At 44.7% G+C, this 13,616-nt stretch overlaps 1 protein-coding gene across 1 annotated transcript in view; it reads right to left on the bottom strand.

Annotated features, from left to right (window-relative positions):
* The window catches only part of STMN2 (stathmin 2), a 39,214-nt gene extending 33,079 nt beyond the window's left edge, over positions 1 to 6,135 (bottom strand). The window contains exons 1-2 of the mRNA XM_069006010.1: positions 6,117 to 6,135; positions 5,937 to 6,001 (exon numbers count right to left, since the gene is read on the bottom strand). Of these exons, the coding sequence (XP_068862111.1) occupies positions 5,937 to 5,955 (19 nt within the window). The 5' untranslated portion in view covers positions 5,956 to 6,001; positions 6,117 to 6,135. The remainder of the gene's footprint in view (positions 1 to 5,936; positions 6,002 to 6,116) is intronic.
* Positions 6,136 to 13,616: the final 7,481 nt, after the last annotated feature.

Genomic DNA, 13,616 nt, shown 5'->3' with positions numbered 1-13,616 from the left:
TGTGAGGGAAGAATTGTGAATAGTAGCCATTCCCCCAAATCAGCTGCCAGTTTCTGTGTCCCCATAGGCTAAAGACCAGCTGATTGTGCTGAGGCCAGTGGCTGTTCTCCATTGGCTCCAGTGAGGCAATACTCATTTGCAAAGTTGGTTCATCTGTCATCCATTTTATGGATAAATGCTGAAGAAGACATGTTCTCTACAAGACACCCGAGAATGACAACAGTTTTTGTTTATAAAGGTGACTGTATGGAGAACTGACAGCAGATTTTTTGAAGGTAGTTACTGCAGAGGTAAGCAAGCACTGCTGCTTCATGATACAACATTTGCTCCTTCTCTTGGGCAGAACTACTGAGAGTGCCAGGATAAAGGCTTTTGAAGACTGATAACCTAAGCTGAAAGGCAAACTTACACTCCCTCTCACCAGCCTGTGAGAAGGCTTGCTGGAGGACTTCACTTCCAGTGGTGGTGTTGCCCACTGGTCACAGGGCCAGATGCCACCCTCAGTCCCTTATGTTCAGCTTTTTTGCTGTACTACCTTTAGCAAAGCTTTTAGTGAGTTAATTTTCCAACTATATCAATTATGTGGTGTGACACCATTTTTGGATGCCTGCTTTAGGACTCCTAAGGCTTGTTATTTTTCAGGAGTGCTGAGCATCTCTTTGTTTCTTTTGTTTGTGAACTAATAAGGTAGTTAAATTAGACCTACATGAAAATGCTGCACAGGTCAAGTATTGCCCAGACCAATCTGTCATGGGAACCTTCTGCTCCCTGTGTTTTATACTACAAAGTAATGCTGACTTCTCATTGCCAGCAATAGGGAGAATCAGTTAGTTAATATTGTATAGTCTTTGAAGGCTAAAACACTATCTAAATATATTGCTGGATGTGAGTGCCCCATCTCTCCTTTGTCATGTTGTTTTGGTTTTTTTCAGATTAATGCTATTAATTTGAAAATGGAGAATTATTTTCTAAAGAAATTAATATAAATGTCACCTGAGATAAATCTAACCATAAGGGTAGATTACACAGTATATATAATAAAAAAATAGGTGTGCAAAAGCTGATCTAGAGAAATGTACTATTGTAGTACAAATACCAATTTAAAAAAAGAAAAAAATTCCAGGCTTAAATAATCAATTAAAGAAAATTCAAATTCTCAAAATCAGTGTGAATTAATTACAGGAATACATTATTAAACAGGGAAGTTTTTAGTCTAACTAGAACTTATATTGGGACAAAGAGGTGATGGTAATGGAGGTGGAGGTGAGAGAACATTTTGGAAGTGTTCAAGATGCTGAATTTTATTTTTATTTCCTCAGTATGTTATGGGATATCTTCCATAAGAAAATGGAACAGATGACATTCCATCCTCCTGCCTGTACACCTCACAGGGTAAGTAAGAACTGCTATGAGGCAATATAATTCCTTAGCCATATGGACTATTTTTAAAATTATTCCTGCCTTAAGAGCAGGAAGAGTAATCTAGTCTTTCAAAATCAGGAAAAGAATGTGAATAGGTGTTAACCTCAGTTCTTTAGCAAATTTTACTTACCAACATTTTTATATTAGCTCAGTAATAAAAGTTCTCAGAAAAAAAATAAACTAACTGAAATGTTATCACTTCAGTTTCCTTATCATATCAAAATGATATCAGGAAAAGGTTTTTTCACCCATTGGGTGGTTGGGCACTGGAACAGGTGCTCCAGGGCAGTGGTCACAGCACCGAGCCTGACAGAGTTCAGTAAGTGTTTGGACAATGCTCTCGGGCACATGGTGTGACTCCTGGGGATGGTGCTGTGCAGGGCGAGGAGTTGGACTCAATGATCCTTGTGGATCCCTTCCAACTCAGCACAGTCTGTGATTTCTTCTCCTAGTGAAAGAATTTGGAATAGTGATATCTCAGTCAAATCACATTTCTGCTAACATTATGATACAATAAATTTGTTTTGGATTCTTGCCTATGTCCATTCTTCTCTTAAAGTAATTTCCTATTTACAGATATATAATTTTCTGACAGTTGGAAAAAATTCAGAGCTGACATTTATTTATAAAAGGGGAAGATTAAAACCTTCAGCTAAAAACGGAAGACTGTGGAAAGAAGTGTGTTCAGTCCAAATTCAGCCTGGCATTTAGCCATATGTTCTTTAACTTGAAGCTTGTCATTGCCATTAATATTCAGATAGCCACTTGTGCAATTGTCGATGATCAAACAATTGTTTGTGTAGCAGCAGATCAGAAGGAGAATTCTTACCCCTTTGCAGTAAAAAAAGCCTACTTATTAAAATAATTGAACCAGTTAAACTCAACAACCATACACTTATTTATGACTTCATATGAATGTTACATACCAGACAAAACAATAATGTAGTGCTCAGTTCATAGAAAAACTTAGCAGTGGCCTTGTATCCATCAAGCTAAGTATCGAGGTCTGAGCTTGTAACTGGAATGCAAATGACAAAGTAGAAGAGCAACTCTGAAGCACTTTTACAGTGGTTTAATCCATTTTACTGAGATATGTGAAAGAGGGAGCATGGGGCTGCCTGAATTCCTGTATCCTCATAATCCCACCCATTTATCACCTTACAGTGTTCCTGACTATCTCAAAAGGAGTTGACATTAAAACACTTCCTTAATGCACTATTAACACATACCCCATGTATTTCTGTTAAACAACTTCCTATAACATAAACTGGAACCATAATTGGGACTGAGATCTTCTGTATGATGGTTGTCTGAAGATGTTAAAATAATAAATATTCTTTAAATAAAACACCACAATGAAACAATGAAATAATGGTTTCAAACACTTTTTTAGTTCCAGTGGCATCACAGACTGCTTCACCCTCACATTACCATCCATGTACCTTACACAAAGTAAGTTTATCAAACCAGGTATGTGGCCTGATAGGTCTGTAGTGACCCTACCTGCAAAGGCACTGATTTATGTAACACACATCCAATTTGCTTGGGAGCTTAAGGTATGAAGGAGTCCCTGTATCCAATACAAAATTCATGTGGAAGATGGTGTCAGGGGAAAGATGAAGTTTAAAAGCCCCCATAATTTCTGTACAGTTGTGTTACATGGAATTTCAAAAAAGACACACTTAAAAAAAAAACCCAACTAAACAAAGATGCTTGTGTGACATGTATCATTCATATACTATGTAAACTAAACAGAAATGAGAATCTCAGGGGCATTCAGAGCATAATGATCTCCAGAACTTCTTGCAGCTGTTGAAATTCCTATGTAAGTAAAAGAAGCTTTCCTTGAAAACCTTTTATTTTACACAGTCTCAAATAAAATGAGGCTTAATTTTGCTTTCTGTGGCAGAATATAAACACAGGCTTGTTCAAGATATTTAGCATCTGCCTACCCTGAGTTATGTGAAGAGTTCTGTCCAAAGCCAGTAGGACTATTCTCATTCTCAGACACCTGATTAAGTGCCTTGCTGGACCAGGGCCAGAAATATAATAGTGGGCAGGGTTAAGCTGATTAGAAATGTTTTGCTGGCTCCAGTGGTAGCAGGACCTAGCTTTTATTGCTACTTCGCAAAATATGGTGCTCAACAGGGGAAAAAATCAGGCACTCTGTAGTTCTTTCAGTGTTCTACTGGGTAAAGTTTGAGCATAGAATAAATGTAGTTCATTTAGTCCTAACTGGAAATTACTGAGAATGCATCTAGTTTTCCACATGAAAATAAAATTTGTTGCCTTGTAGTAACTCTTGAAATAAGGTGGTTTATTCTAATAACTGTTTAGATCCAAATTTTGTCTATTAATAACTACAACAAGGAAGATACAGTTTAAAGAAATTATAAGGAGAATACTTTAAGCTTTGTCAGTTTAAAGATGGAAGATGCTTTTAATAAAGTAACTTTAATTTTTTAAGTGAATGTTGTTGTAACTAGTATTTTTAGAAACTTGATCTAGGTAGCTGCACAGCCTTTTATTGCTGGCATAGGTGGCTCATTAACCCGGGATTAATAGACAAACCGGCGTCACACAGTCCCTCCGTCTCTGGGTACATCTAATGATTCCTGGCATCACTCCTGCTGCAGAAATCTTTACACTTGTGTGCTGCGAGATCATTAACACCAGGCTGAAGAGCCCTTCCTTCCCTTGTGACAGAATTCCTAACAGGCCTTCTGCAGGGATAAGTCCCCGACCGACTACAAATTATCAATACTGATTACAGGATTGCTGCAGTGGGGAGGGGACGGCGTGCTCGGCACTGCAGGGCTGGCCAGGCTCCCACAGCCCTCACTTCCCTCCTCTATTTGCATCTACAGCTGTCTCATTCCTTGTTCCCAAGGGTGCCACAGCCAGGCTAGAATGCTTTCAATCCACACCAATTGTTCCGTGGGAGTGGAACATCAGCAGTCAGATAAATGCATCGGTGTAATGCATCGGTTTCCGCCGGTGCCAGGAGGGTTTGGTGTAACTTCGTGCAATGTGATCAAGAGTGGTAACAAGAACCTGCACGAATGGAAATTTGAACGGGATTTGCTTCTTGGGGAGGACAGTTAATTGTGTTGGGAGTGCTTCATCCTTATTTGTGGGATTTGCGTGTGCACGACATTAATGGTGAATGATTGTGAAAACTTGAATTTGAATGCGTCAAACGCAGGTCCAGCCTCATTCCTCTTCAAAAAACCAACAAAAACCAACCCCAAGGAGCGCTAGGGTCTGCACGCTTTCAGCAGCCCGACCCCACGACTGTTCTCCCTCTCCTTCTTCCACACCCTCACTGGGATTTTTTCACCCACCCTCCCCAACAGCCTCCCTCGAACAAAGGGGCCAGTGCCGGGCTACCGCCCTCGGCTCCTGCCAGGAGCAGCAGGACCAACAGGGACGCGACGGGACGGGCTCGCCAAGACCCAGGAGTCCCCCGGGGCCGGGCTGGCGGGGAGGGCGGAGGAGCCGCGCCCCGCCCGGCCGCTCCCGGGCCCGGCGGGGTGGGCTGGGGGCGGCGGGGGCGGCGCGCCGCGGCGGCAGGGCGCGGCTCCTGCGGGGGAGGGGGAGATGCTCTCCCTGCCGCTGGAAAACGCAAGGTAACAACAGCCCCGGCAGCTGCCCCCCGGGAGAGAGAGCGGGGCGGGCACTGCTAGCGCACACCAGCTCTCCGTGATGCAGTGACCTACTTCAGCCGGCCCCCCGGCCCCCCCTGCAGACTGCAGGTGCGGGCAGCGCCGGGGCAACGCCGAGCGCAGGCTCCTTCTCGCCCCCTCCCGCAGCCCCGCGCCGCGCCGTGCCGTGCCGGGCTGGGCTGGGCGCGGCCGGCCGCAGTGCGCGCCTGGCAGGGTCCGCCCCGCCGCAGCCCCCCCCGCCCGGCACCGCGGGGCCCCCGCCGGCCCGGGCCGGCCCCGCCCGCAGCCCCCCGACCCGCGCCGTGCCCCTTTCGGGCGGCGGTGCCTCGCCCCGGTGCCTCTTTTCTTCTCCCCACGCGGTTTCAGAGGCAGAGGGGAGCGCTGACTCCGGTCGGCGGGGGCGGGTGGAGGCACACTGACAACAGGGATAACTTTACCGTTCGTTTTTAATTTTTTTTCTTTTATATATATATATATCTATCTATACACACACACATATCTATATATAAAAATATATGTATCTATATAATATATATCTATATATATAAATATCTATTCATCTTTAAAATAATGAAAACCGTTTCAAAATTACGCCGTGCTCATGTGCCGACCTCACCCACCGGTATATAATTAATCCGATCTCTGGTTACGATGCTAAAACAGCCCCGGGTCCCACCTACCCTGCTTTTTTTTTTCTCTGATCAATTAAATTAAAAATATGTTCAGTGTTCTCGATTTTTTTTTTCCCCTAAACTTTTGGGATAGCGAGAAGAACACACAGTGTAGGTAGCAGACCTAGGAGAGAGCGGTCGTAGTACTGGCTGAAGGAAAAGAGAGGCGTTTTCTTACCCATTGCTGTTTTAGCCATGCTGGGATCTGCAGCTCTCAGAGGCGGTGAAGGCAAAGGGGTCCAGCTACAGCAGTGGAGAGAGAGAGAGAAGACTGAATAAGGCACTGAGTCAGCAGAGTGGGGCTGTGCAAGAGAAGGAGCAAGAGGCAGGAGCCCATGAATAATTATCACTCCTCTACCCAAGCAGATTGGCTCGAGAGGTCCCCTGACATGACTCCTGCAGAGCCAGAATCTCCGGGCATTAAATATTGATCCACCAATGGTGCTGGAGTACAAAGTGCCAGAATGCAGTTTGAAATGGAAATCAGTCCTTGGATGCTTCTCCCCCCTCGGTCTGGCGTTAATAGTACATTCCATGTCAAATGTTTTATGTCTTACATGAAAAAAGCCTATTGGTGTTGAAGGCTCTGCTGTTGCTACCTGTAAAACATGCACAAACTCATTTTAATGTATTTCATTCCAAAGATACAACAAGAAGAGGGACCATTGCAAGGGATTTCCTAGACCATTTCAGTAAAACAGCTGTTCAGATTATTTTTGCCTCCTGCAAGGGTACACAGATATCCTATACAATTGTTTTATACTGAATATTTCTGTATTTTAAAACCTGTTTTAGTGTCTCCAGACCTAACCTTGGTCATGCAGAACTTTTCTTAACCTTGGGAAACGGCACCTGGACCTGCTTACACTCTCAAAGGGCTCTGGAAACCCCAGACCAGGATAAATGTGGACAGAAGTCAGTAAGTACTTCCCTGATGCACTATGGTAAGAGCCACTGGGAAGATGAGAGCTTGATTCCCTTGATAAAGTGTGAAGAATGAGATCTGATGTGGGCATTACATGAAAAGGGATGGACACGTTCTAAGGATTCCCTACACTAATTTCAAGGATTCTCTATCCCTGGCAAGAGGAAAGCCAGTGACATAACTGGCAGCCACTAAACAAAGGTGGTGGAGGTTAATTGAACTCCTTGCTAGAAACATGGCAGTGATGGGACCTGTTTGTACACCTCCTAGGCCTGGAAGCAGTTGCTGGCCTAGAGGAGCCAAGACGTTGGCACAAAGAGAAGGATGCTCCACCTTTACCTTCTCATCTTTACACTGTCCAGCTGGAGATCATTTTCCTCTCCCAGGGGATGACCAGCCTTATTGTTAAGAGCTTTCAGGGATAACAGACTCCCACACTGCTTGCAGACAGACAGGGCACAGGGCAATTTTTCAGCTTGCAATGGAGGACACTACTTATAGATCTGTTTCATGGTGTGTGCATGGGTGGGTGGGAAAAGCAGGGTATTGGCACCATTGTTCTTCCTTGTGTGGGGCTGTTTGCAGCTGCGCAGGCCACACTGTGTGCCATCACTGACTGCGATGGTCTCACTCTGTGTGTGCTTCCCTAGAACAGGTGACCCACGATTATGCTTCTCAAGCTTCCTTGAAGTCAGTGAAGAGCATCTTTGAGTGAAGCATCACCATGAGCATGAGGCTAGCTTTCTCTTTTGAGACACTAATGACGATTTCTGAATTGCAGAAACTAGGTTTTTTTCTTTAAATGAGAATAGTAAAGTCTAGAAGTGCGTCTGGGGAGAGAAACATCCCCGTGCAGACACCAGCATGTGAGCTGAGGCGGGGCAGACGCCGTGATGGCTCCCTGCCGAGGCGCAGGCAGAGGGGATGAGACCAGGTATCGGGATGCAGGGCCGGTCCACCTTCCTGAGAGGCTCTGCCCGCGCGGAAAGCGGGACGGCCCCGGGACCCGGCGGCGTTCTAGGGTGTTTCACTTCTGGGCCCTTGGTTCTGTGGGGCGTTGGGTGAGCAGGGGACAGGATTGTGCCTGGAGGTCCGTCAGAGGAGCTTATTCCCGAGAGGAAATGGTGAGCAACGACGCAGTGCTGCGCATACAAGGGCGGCCTCGCCCCAGCCGAGGGAGCCCCCAAGGCCCCACTCCCCGGGCAGAGGGTCCGACCGCGGGCGGGGCGGGCCGAGGGTACCCGGGCGCTCTCCGTGGTGCTGGAGGCGGCGGCGCTGCCGGGGCAGCTGCAGCCCGACAGGGCGGGTGGGCGGGGTGGGGGACGGGCAGGCAAGGAGGGGCCGGAAGGGAGTCGGACGGGGTCGGGAGACAAGCAGGGCGGCAGGGAGGGACGAGGAGGGGGCCGGCAGGGATAGGTGTGGCTGACCCCGGCACCCGCGGAGCGGGTGAGGGTCTCGGTGCCGGCCCCGCCCGGTTCCGCCGCTCCCCCTCGCCCTGATGCCTTCCCGGCACGCGGTGGCACCGCAGCTCGGCTTGGCTCGGCTCGGCGGGGCTCAGCTGCCCGGGGAGGGACGTGACACCGGGGTGGGCTGACGCAGAGCATCTCTGCTCGGATCCCCATCCCCCGCCTGTAGGCAGCGCCCAGTAGGAAGCGAACCCGCCCCGGCGTCTGTCTCTTCTCTTTAGTTCTGATTTTCCTATTCTCCGAGCTAAAGCAGCGGCACGGGACGGCCGGCACAGTGGGAAGGTTCCCCCGCCCTTGCGGGAGGGAGCTGGCTTCCCGCTTCCCTGCGGCCGCCGCAGTGGCAGCAGCGCTTCCCCGCTCCCTCCGCCACTGGGAACGGCGCCTCGGCCCGATCCCCGCGTGCCCCAGGCCGGGGCCGGGGCTCCCCGCAGTCCTTTCCGAGGGAGCCGGCGCGGATTGTGAGGCCTGGGGGGCGTGGGACGGCGAGGATGACAGTTCGGGTCTCCCCCAGGAGCAGTTCCCGGGCTCGTAGGGCGGGGAGTGCCGAGAAAGTGGTGCAAGAAATTGCTTGGCAATCACTGTCATGTCAAATCTTGGCATGTGCAGGAGCAGTTACCAGACACCTCATACATCATTTCTGTTCCATGGACTGCCACTTTTTGATGTTGTGTTTCACATAAATTTCATAGGAGCATGAATTAAGCTCCACCATGTCCTAGCAAGGCTAGGACTTGTTTTCTTTCACAGTCTGGGCCTTTTCTTGATTGACATTAAAATGTGTTTGCAGACCAGACTACCTCCAGGTCTGTGGCTGTATGGGTTGTAAGGATGTGCTACTGAGCAAAACACCTCTGAATTGCTTCTAAATAGCAGTGAGGCATAACTGTGGCTTTCATCCCATTTTTGTTGGACATTTCTCTAGCCATGACCAGATCACTGAAAACCCTTTGTTCATTTTTCCCATTTGTTCTTTTCTCCATTTGTTAGAAAATATTTTACGTTTTATCCCATTGCAGACAAGGGAGAAGGGGAGGTGGTACTGGAAAGAAAAACGTTTGTGCAGCACTTTGAAGGCAGTTGCTGCTAAGTAAATGAACTGCATTGGCACTGAAATGTGAATCACAGAGATGGGAATAGGTCATGAATCTCTTATTCTGTGCCTGTGCTATGTGTTTCCACTGCATAGGCTGGGAGGCTTTACCACCTTGTTTAGTTTTCTTTAATAACCTGAAAAGTCAGCTTTTTTCCTACTGAATTTTGGGAGAATTGTTTACACTTAGCCTTTGTCATTAGGAAATGTAATGGACCTTATTCATAGGAGCTGATTTTTTTTCTCTATTTGTTCACTTCTACTCCTTCTTTAGGCCTTCCAGAGTGAGTTCTCTTTGTGCCTATGAAATTTTAGAAAATTAGTCAGTAATTATTTCATTATTAGTTTGTTTACATCCCTGTTACTTTCAAGTCCTTGCCCAAACTTATGATAAAAGATATTGTTCGGACTGTATAATGATGTCTTCAAAACTCAAAGAAGAATGGTGCCTATACAACCTTAATTACTGTTCCTATGCATTTATATAATGATAGAGTTTTTAATTTTACACTCACATGCTATTTTTTTCTCTCTACATACATAGCAAGATGGATAGTACTCCCTTTTTGAGCACTATTTGATACTTTATTTTCATTTTGTTCTCATAAAAAAGAACCTTGACACAGTCCTCTGTGTCCTTGAAAGCATGGGTACAGTAAAGATTTTCTTGCAGGAATGTTTGCCAGAATATTTTCCTAACATAGGTGAAAAAATCTTTTGTCTTGCCTTACTCTTCACAGCAAGTTAACCACAGATCAGAAGATGTTAGTATAGTTTGTGTTTCAATAAGCAGATAAGCCCTGCATATTTTAATGTGAAATTTAGAGAGAGAAGACTCCAAATATATGCATGTGTGATTTTCATAATCTTTGTAACATTTGGAATTGTTTGCTAACTTTTTCTGAAATTTTCTGTAGAACTGTATAAATATACCAAGCAGATGAAAAGATTAGCTGTGTGCTGAAAACACTGGGAGAAAGAAAGAGCAGAGATATATATGTGTGCATGACTGTCCCTTGTATCTGAAGCATGGTCACCATTTTCTTCTCGAATTTTATCTTTCTTATCCTTTCATTTCCCTATGTAACATTCGTGCTATAAAGCAGTAGGGTGCTGTTACGTTCCCATTAGCATTTCTCCACTTGTGAAGTTGTGCTGTTTTTGCTGAGCATAGCCTATCTAAAAAATCATCTTGTAAAGAAGCTTGGTGGCAGCTTGATAAGGCAGCTGCAAACAATGTCGCCATTAGTGATTCCGGTTGCTGCTTGTTCCACATCCATGTTGGAGTAAGGCAGCTGTAGCGCTCGCCTGGTTTCATGCAGGCTTTCATACTTGCATGGCTGCACATGGTGCTTCCTTCAGCAGCATTCAGGATCACCGTGGGGAAGCTGAATAATGGTATTATGGCATTTGTGGATTTATTTTTTTTTAATTTTCATAGAAATCTGTAAGCAGTGGCTTAGTGCTAGCATGGGGATTGTACATAATGAGATCTCCCTCAACAACCTTGTCCATGAGATGTGAGCTTGAGCTGTGCAAGGCCACATGATGGGAGGGACTTGGTTGCAGCTTGATCTGTGCTGTGCCAAAAATATATAAACTGCCATAGGCCTGGTGGAGAAAGACTGGGGAAGCTGAGATGGAAACCAATTACATCATTCTGAATGATGACAACATGTGCATGAGACCATGAGGCCTAGTTGGAAAGTGTTCTCTAAGTGCTCTATCCAAATGGGATGCCAAAATGAGGCCCTATCCTGACATGGCTCTGATTTGCTTTCCTGACTGTAATTTTCTGAACAGCAAAATGCCTCATGTTACATGAAATCAGCAATAAAATCATGCTGTAAAGTGCCTAATTCACTTTGCTCTGTCTGCCTTACTGCTTGCTGTGGGAAAGTACTGAGCTATTTAAACTTTCTTTTGCTCTTCTTTGAATTGACTAAATTTCTTGTCACTGTTGGCTGGTTATCACCTGTTTCATCATGTCTTTTTCTCACATGCCTTGGAGAAGACCAACAGGCCATTTGATGCTCCAAGTATATTCTAGACCATTTTTCTCTGTGTAGACAGGCATATCCATAGATATATTTGTTTTAGGACAAGAATTGTTATATTATTGTTGACTGTCAAATAAAGATATGGTTCTTGATACCAGGCACATAATCCATTCTTTCTGCAACTAAAATTTATTTTGCCTTAGTGATTTAGCACACAAAACAACAGATGATGATAAAGTAAAAATATGCTGAGGTTAGATAAAACAGACTTTGAAGATATTAGCTGAAATCTTAGTGTGAAATTCACACTTAGAAGGAAACAGTCTCAGAAAATCACTTTGAGAATGAAGTGTAAGAGAACTTTTTAGTTCTAGTCTTGCTCTTAGTACATTAAAATGTTTACAGGAAATTTAATTTAACAACTGTTTTTTCTTATGGCTTTTCCAGACTTCATTATTTTAATCTGACATTTTTAGTGTTGCTTGCTCCTTATTTTTTTAGCAATGTCAGTGGACTGAGAGCTGGCCAGGGAAACAGGAAAATGGGATGAACTAAATGCTAATTATGAAGAACAGAAAGACAGCGTAACAACTGGAATAATGAGAGAAAATGGGTACTGGCTGGACAAAGAAACTGCAATGAAGAAGCCTTTGGGAGAATGGGTAATTAGGGTCACAGAAGCAGACAAGGGAGAGTCGGGTTGTGAGACAGGGCCTGGCATGTGTTTGCTGAAGAGATGAAGAACAGGGATTTGTGGCATAATGTGGGGAGGTGGTTGCTTGGCAACCTTAATTTGGTCCCCTTATGATACATGGGTGATCACATATTGTCTTTATGCAGGGTTTCTGTCTCTGTGCAGGATGGACCTGCTCTGGGGATGTACTGGGGCTGTGCGGGAGAGACGAGTGATGCCCATGTGGCTCCTGCCTCATTTATTGCTTCAGCTGGGAAGTCAACAATGAACAATAGGAGGGGAAAGAAAGGCCATGTGACTGTAATAATGCACTGTTGCATCAAAGGTGCTTTTCCTATGTAGTGCTAATATAGATGCTTAAACCAGTTCTGTGTGGAACCTCTAGTGGTCTAATAGCTTCTAATTATCTAAGTTTTAATGACCCCTTTTAGAGCCCTAAATCCAATTTGCTCAGCAATCACACCTGCAAGTGATATTGCAATGTCTGTGTTTGAAATATTTTTAAATACTTTTAAATTACATTTGTAATGCCTCAGACGTAAAATCTAAATTCAGTGAATACCTCTGCCTTTAATTTTCCTGCACCTCCTTGCCTTGTATTTTAAGCAGCAGTAGTACCTTTTATTTGCTGCTGTGGATTTTTGTGAATTAATTTGAATTTGTGCAGCACTCAGATGTTGAAGTGATGAGCAGAATTGAGAAGCTCTGGAGGAAATTAATATTTCTGGCATCATAAGGCAATTGAATAATGTGAACAAAGCACAGGCCACACAGTGTTATGAGGTGAAAGCAAAGTATTGATTAACTGTTTGGTGAGTATAGCATATAGTGTTCATATGCAAAAATAGCAATTAAAGACTGTGACATAGATACAGGAAGTTATTAGCACCTTGTACTGGATAGATTTCCAGGTGGGGGATTAAAAGGTGTACTGATGACCCATGTGTTTCCTTCTGTCTCTAGGCAGGGTTGCTTGTTTGGGTAGTGTGGAGCTTCAGGTTTTTGATGAGTACTTTAATGGCTATACTCCTATTTTAAATGTTTAGGGTTCATGAGTGCACTTTGTGCTGAGGGAAGAAGGTAGTGGAGTTTTTGAAGGCTCCTGTCTCTCATGGAAATTTACTCCAAACTATGTCCCATACAGCCACCGCCTCTGAGTAGTGTGGTTAGGTGCACTAAGAATGAATAGTACTTAGGTAGATATTTAATTTGTGTCATGGAAAATAGTCCAATGCATTAACAGCTTGTGACTGGTTGGAGATTAACTAAACATCTTTAATGCTGCTGTTTGCAAGGAAAATGGTGTTTTAGTAAGAGTTTATCCAGGTAGAGAGTTACAGGCTTAGTAACACATGACAGAGAATAAAGAATGGTTTCCTTTTGTATTGACCCTTTTGTTTTGATTATTGTTCTACACAAGGTGGCTTTTTGTTAGTGTCTGCTTGTAGGCACTGTAGGTACTGTAGGTATGGGGCTCAGTAGGAATTCAGGTTTTGAATGGCATAAAGTTTCTCCTCATGTTTGTTAGTTCAGTTCTGAACTTACAAAAGCCAATGTACAACCTGAGTTCCATCTCTGTGACATGGGTGATGATTCTGCTCTGTTCTGTCCCCTTTTGTCTTTTCTTATTTTTATCTGCAGCCCTGCAAAGCCTGTCTGGTGCAATCCCATGTCCCAATGTGC

Source organism: Aphelocoma coerulescens, chromosome 2, assembly GCF_041296385.1.
Source record: "Aphelocoma coerulescens isolate FSJ_1873_10779 chromosome 2, UR_Acoe_1.0, whole genome shotgun sequence".
Taxonomy (NCBI): domain Eukaryota; kingdom Metazoa; phylum Chordata; class Aves; order Passeriformes; family Corvidae; genus Aphelocoma; species Aphelocoma coerulescens.
Note: the sequence above shows the minus strand (reverse complement) of the source record. Positions and strands in the feature narration are given on the sequence as shown.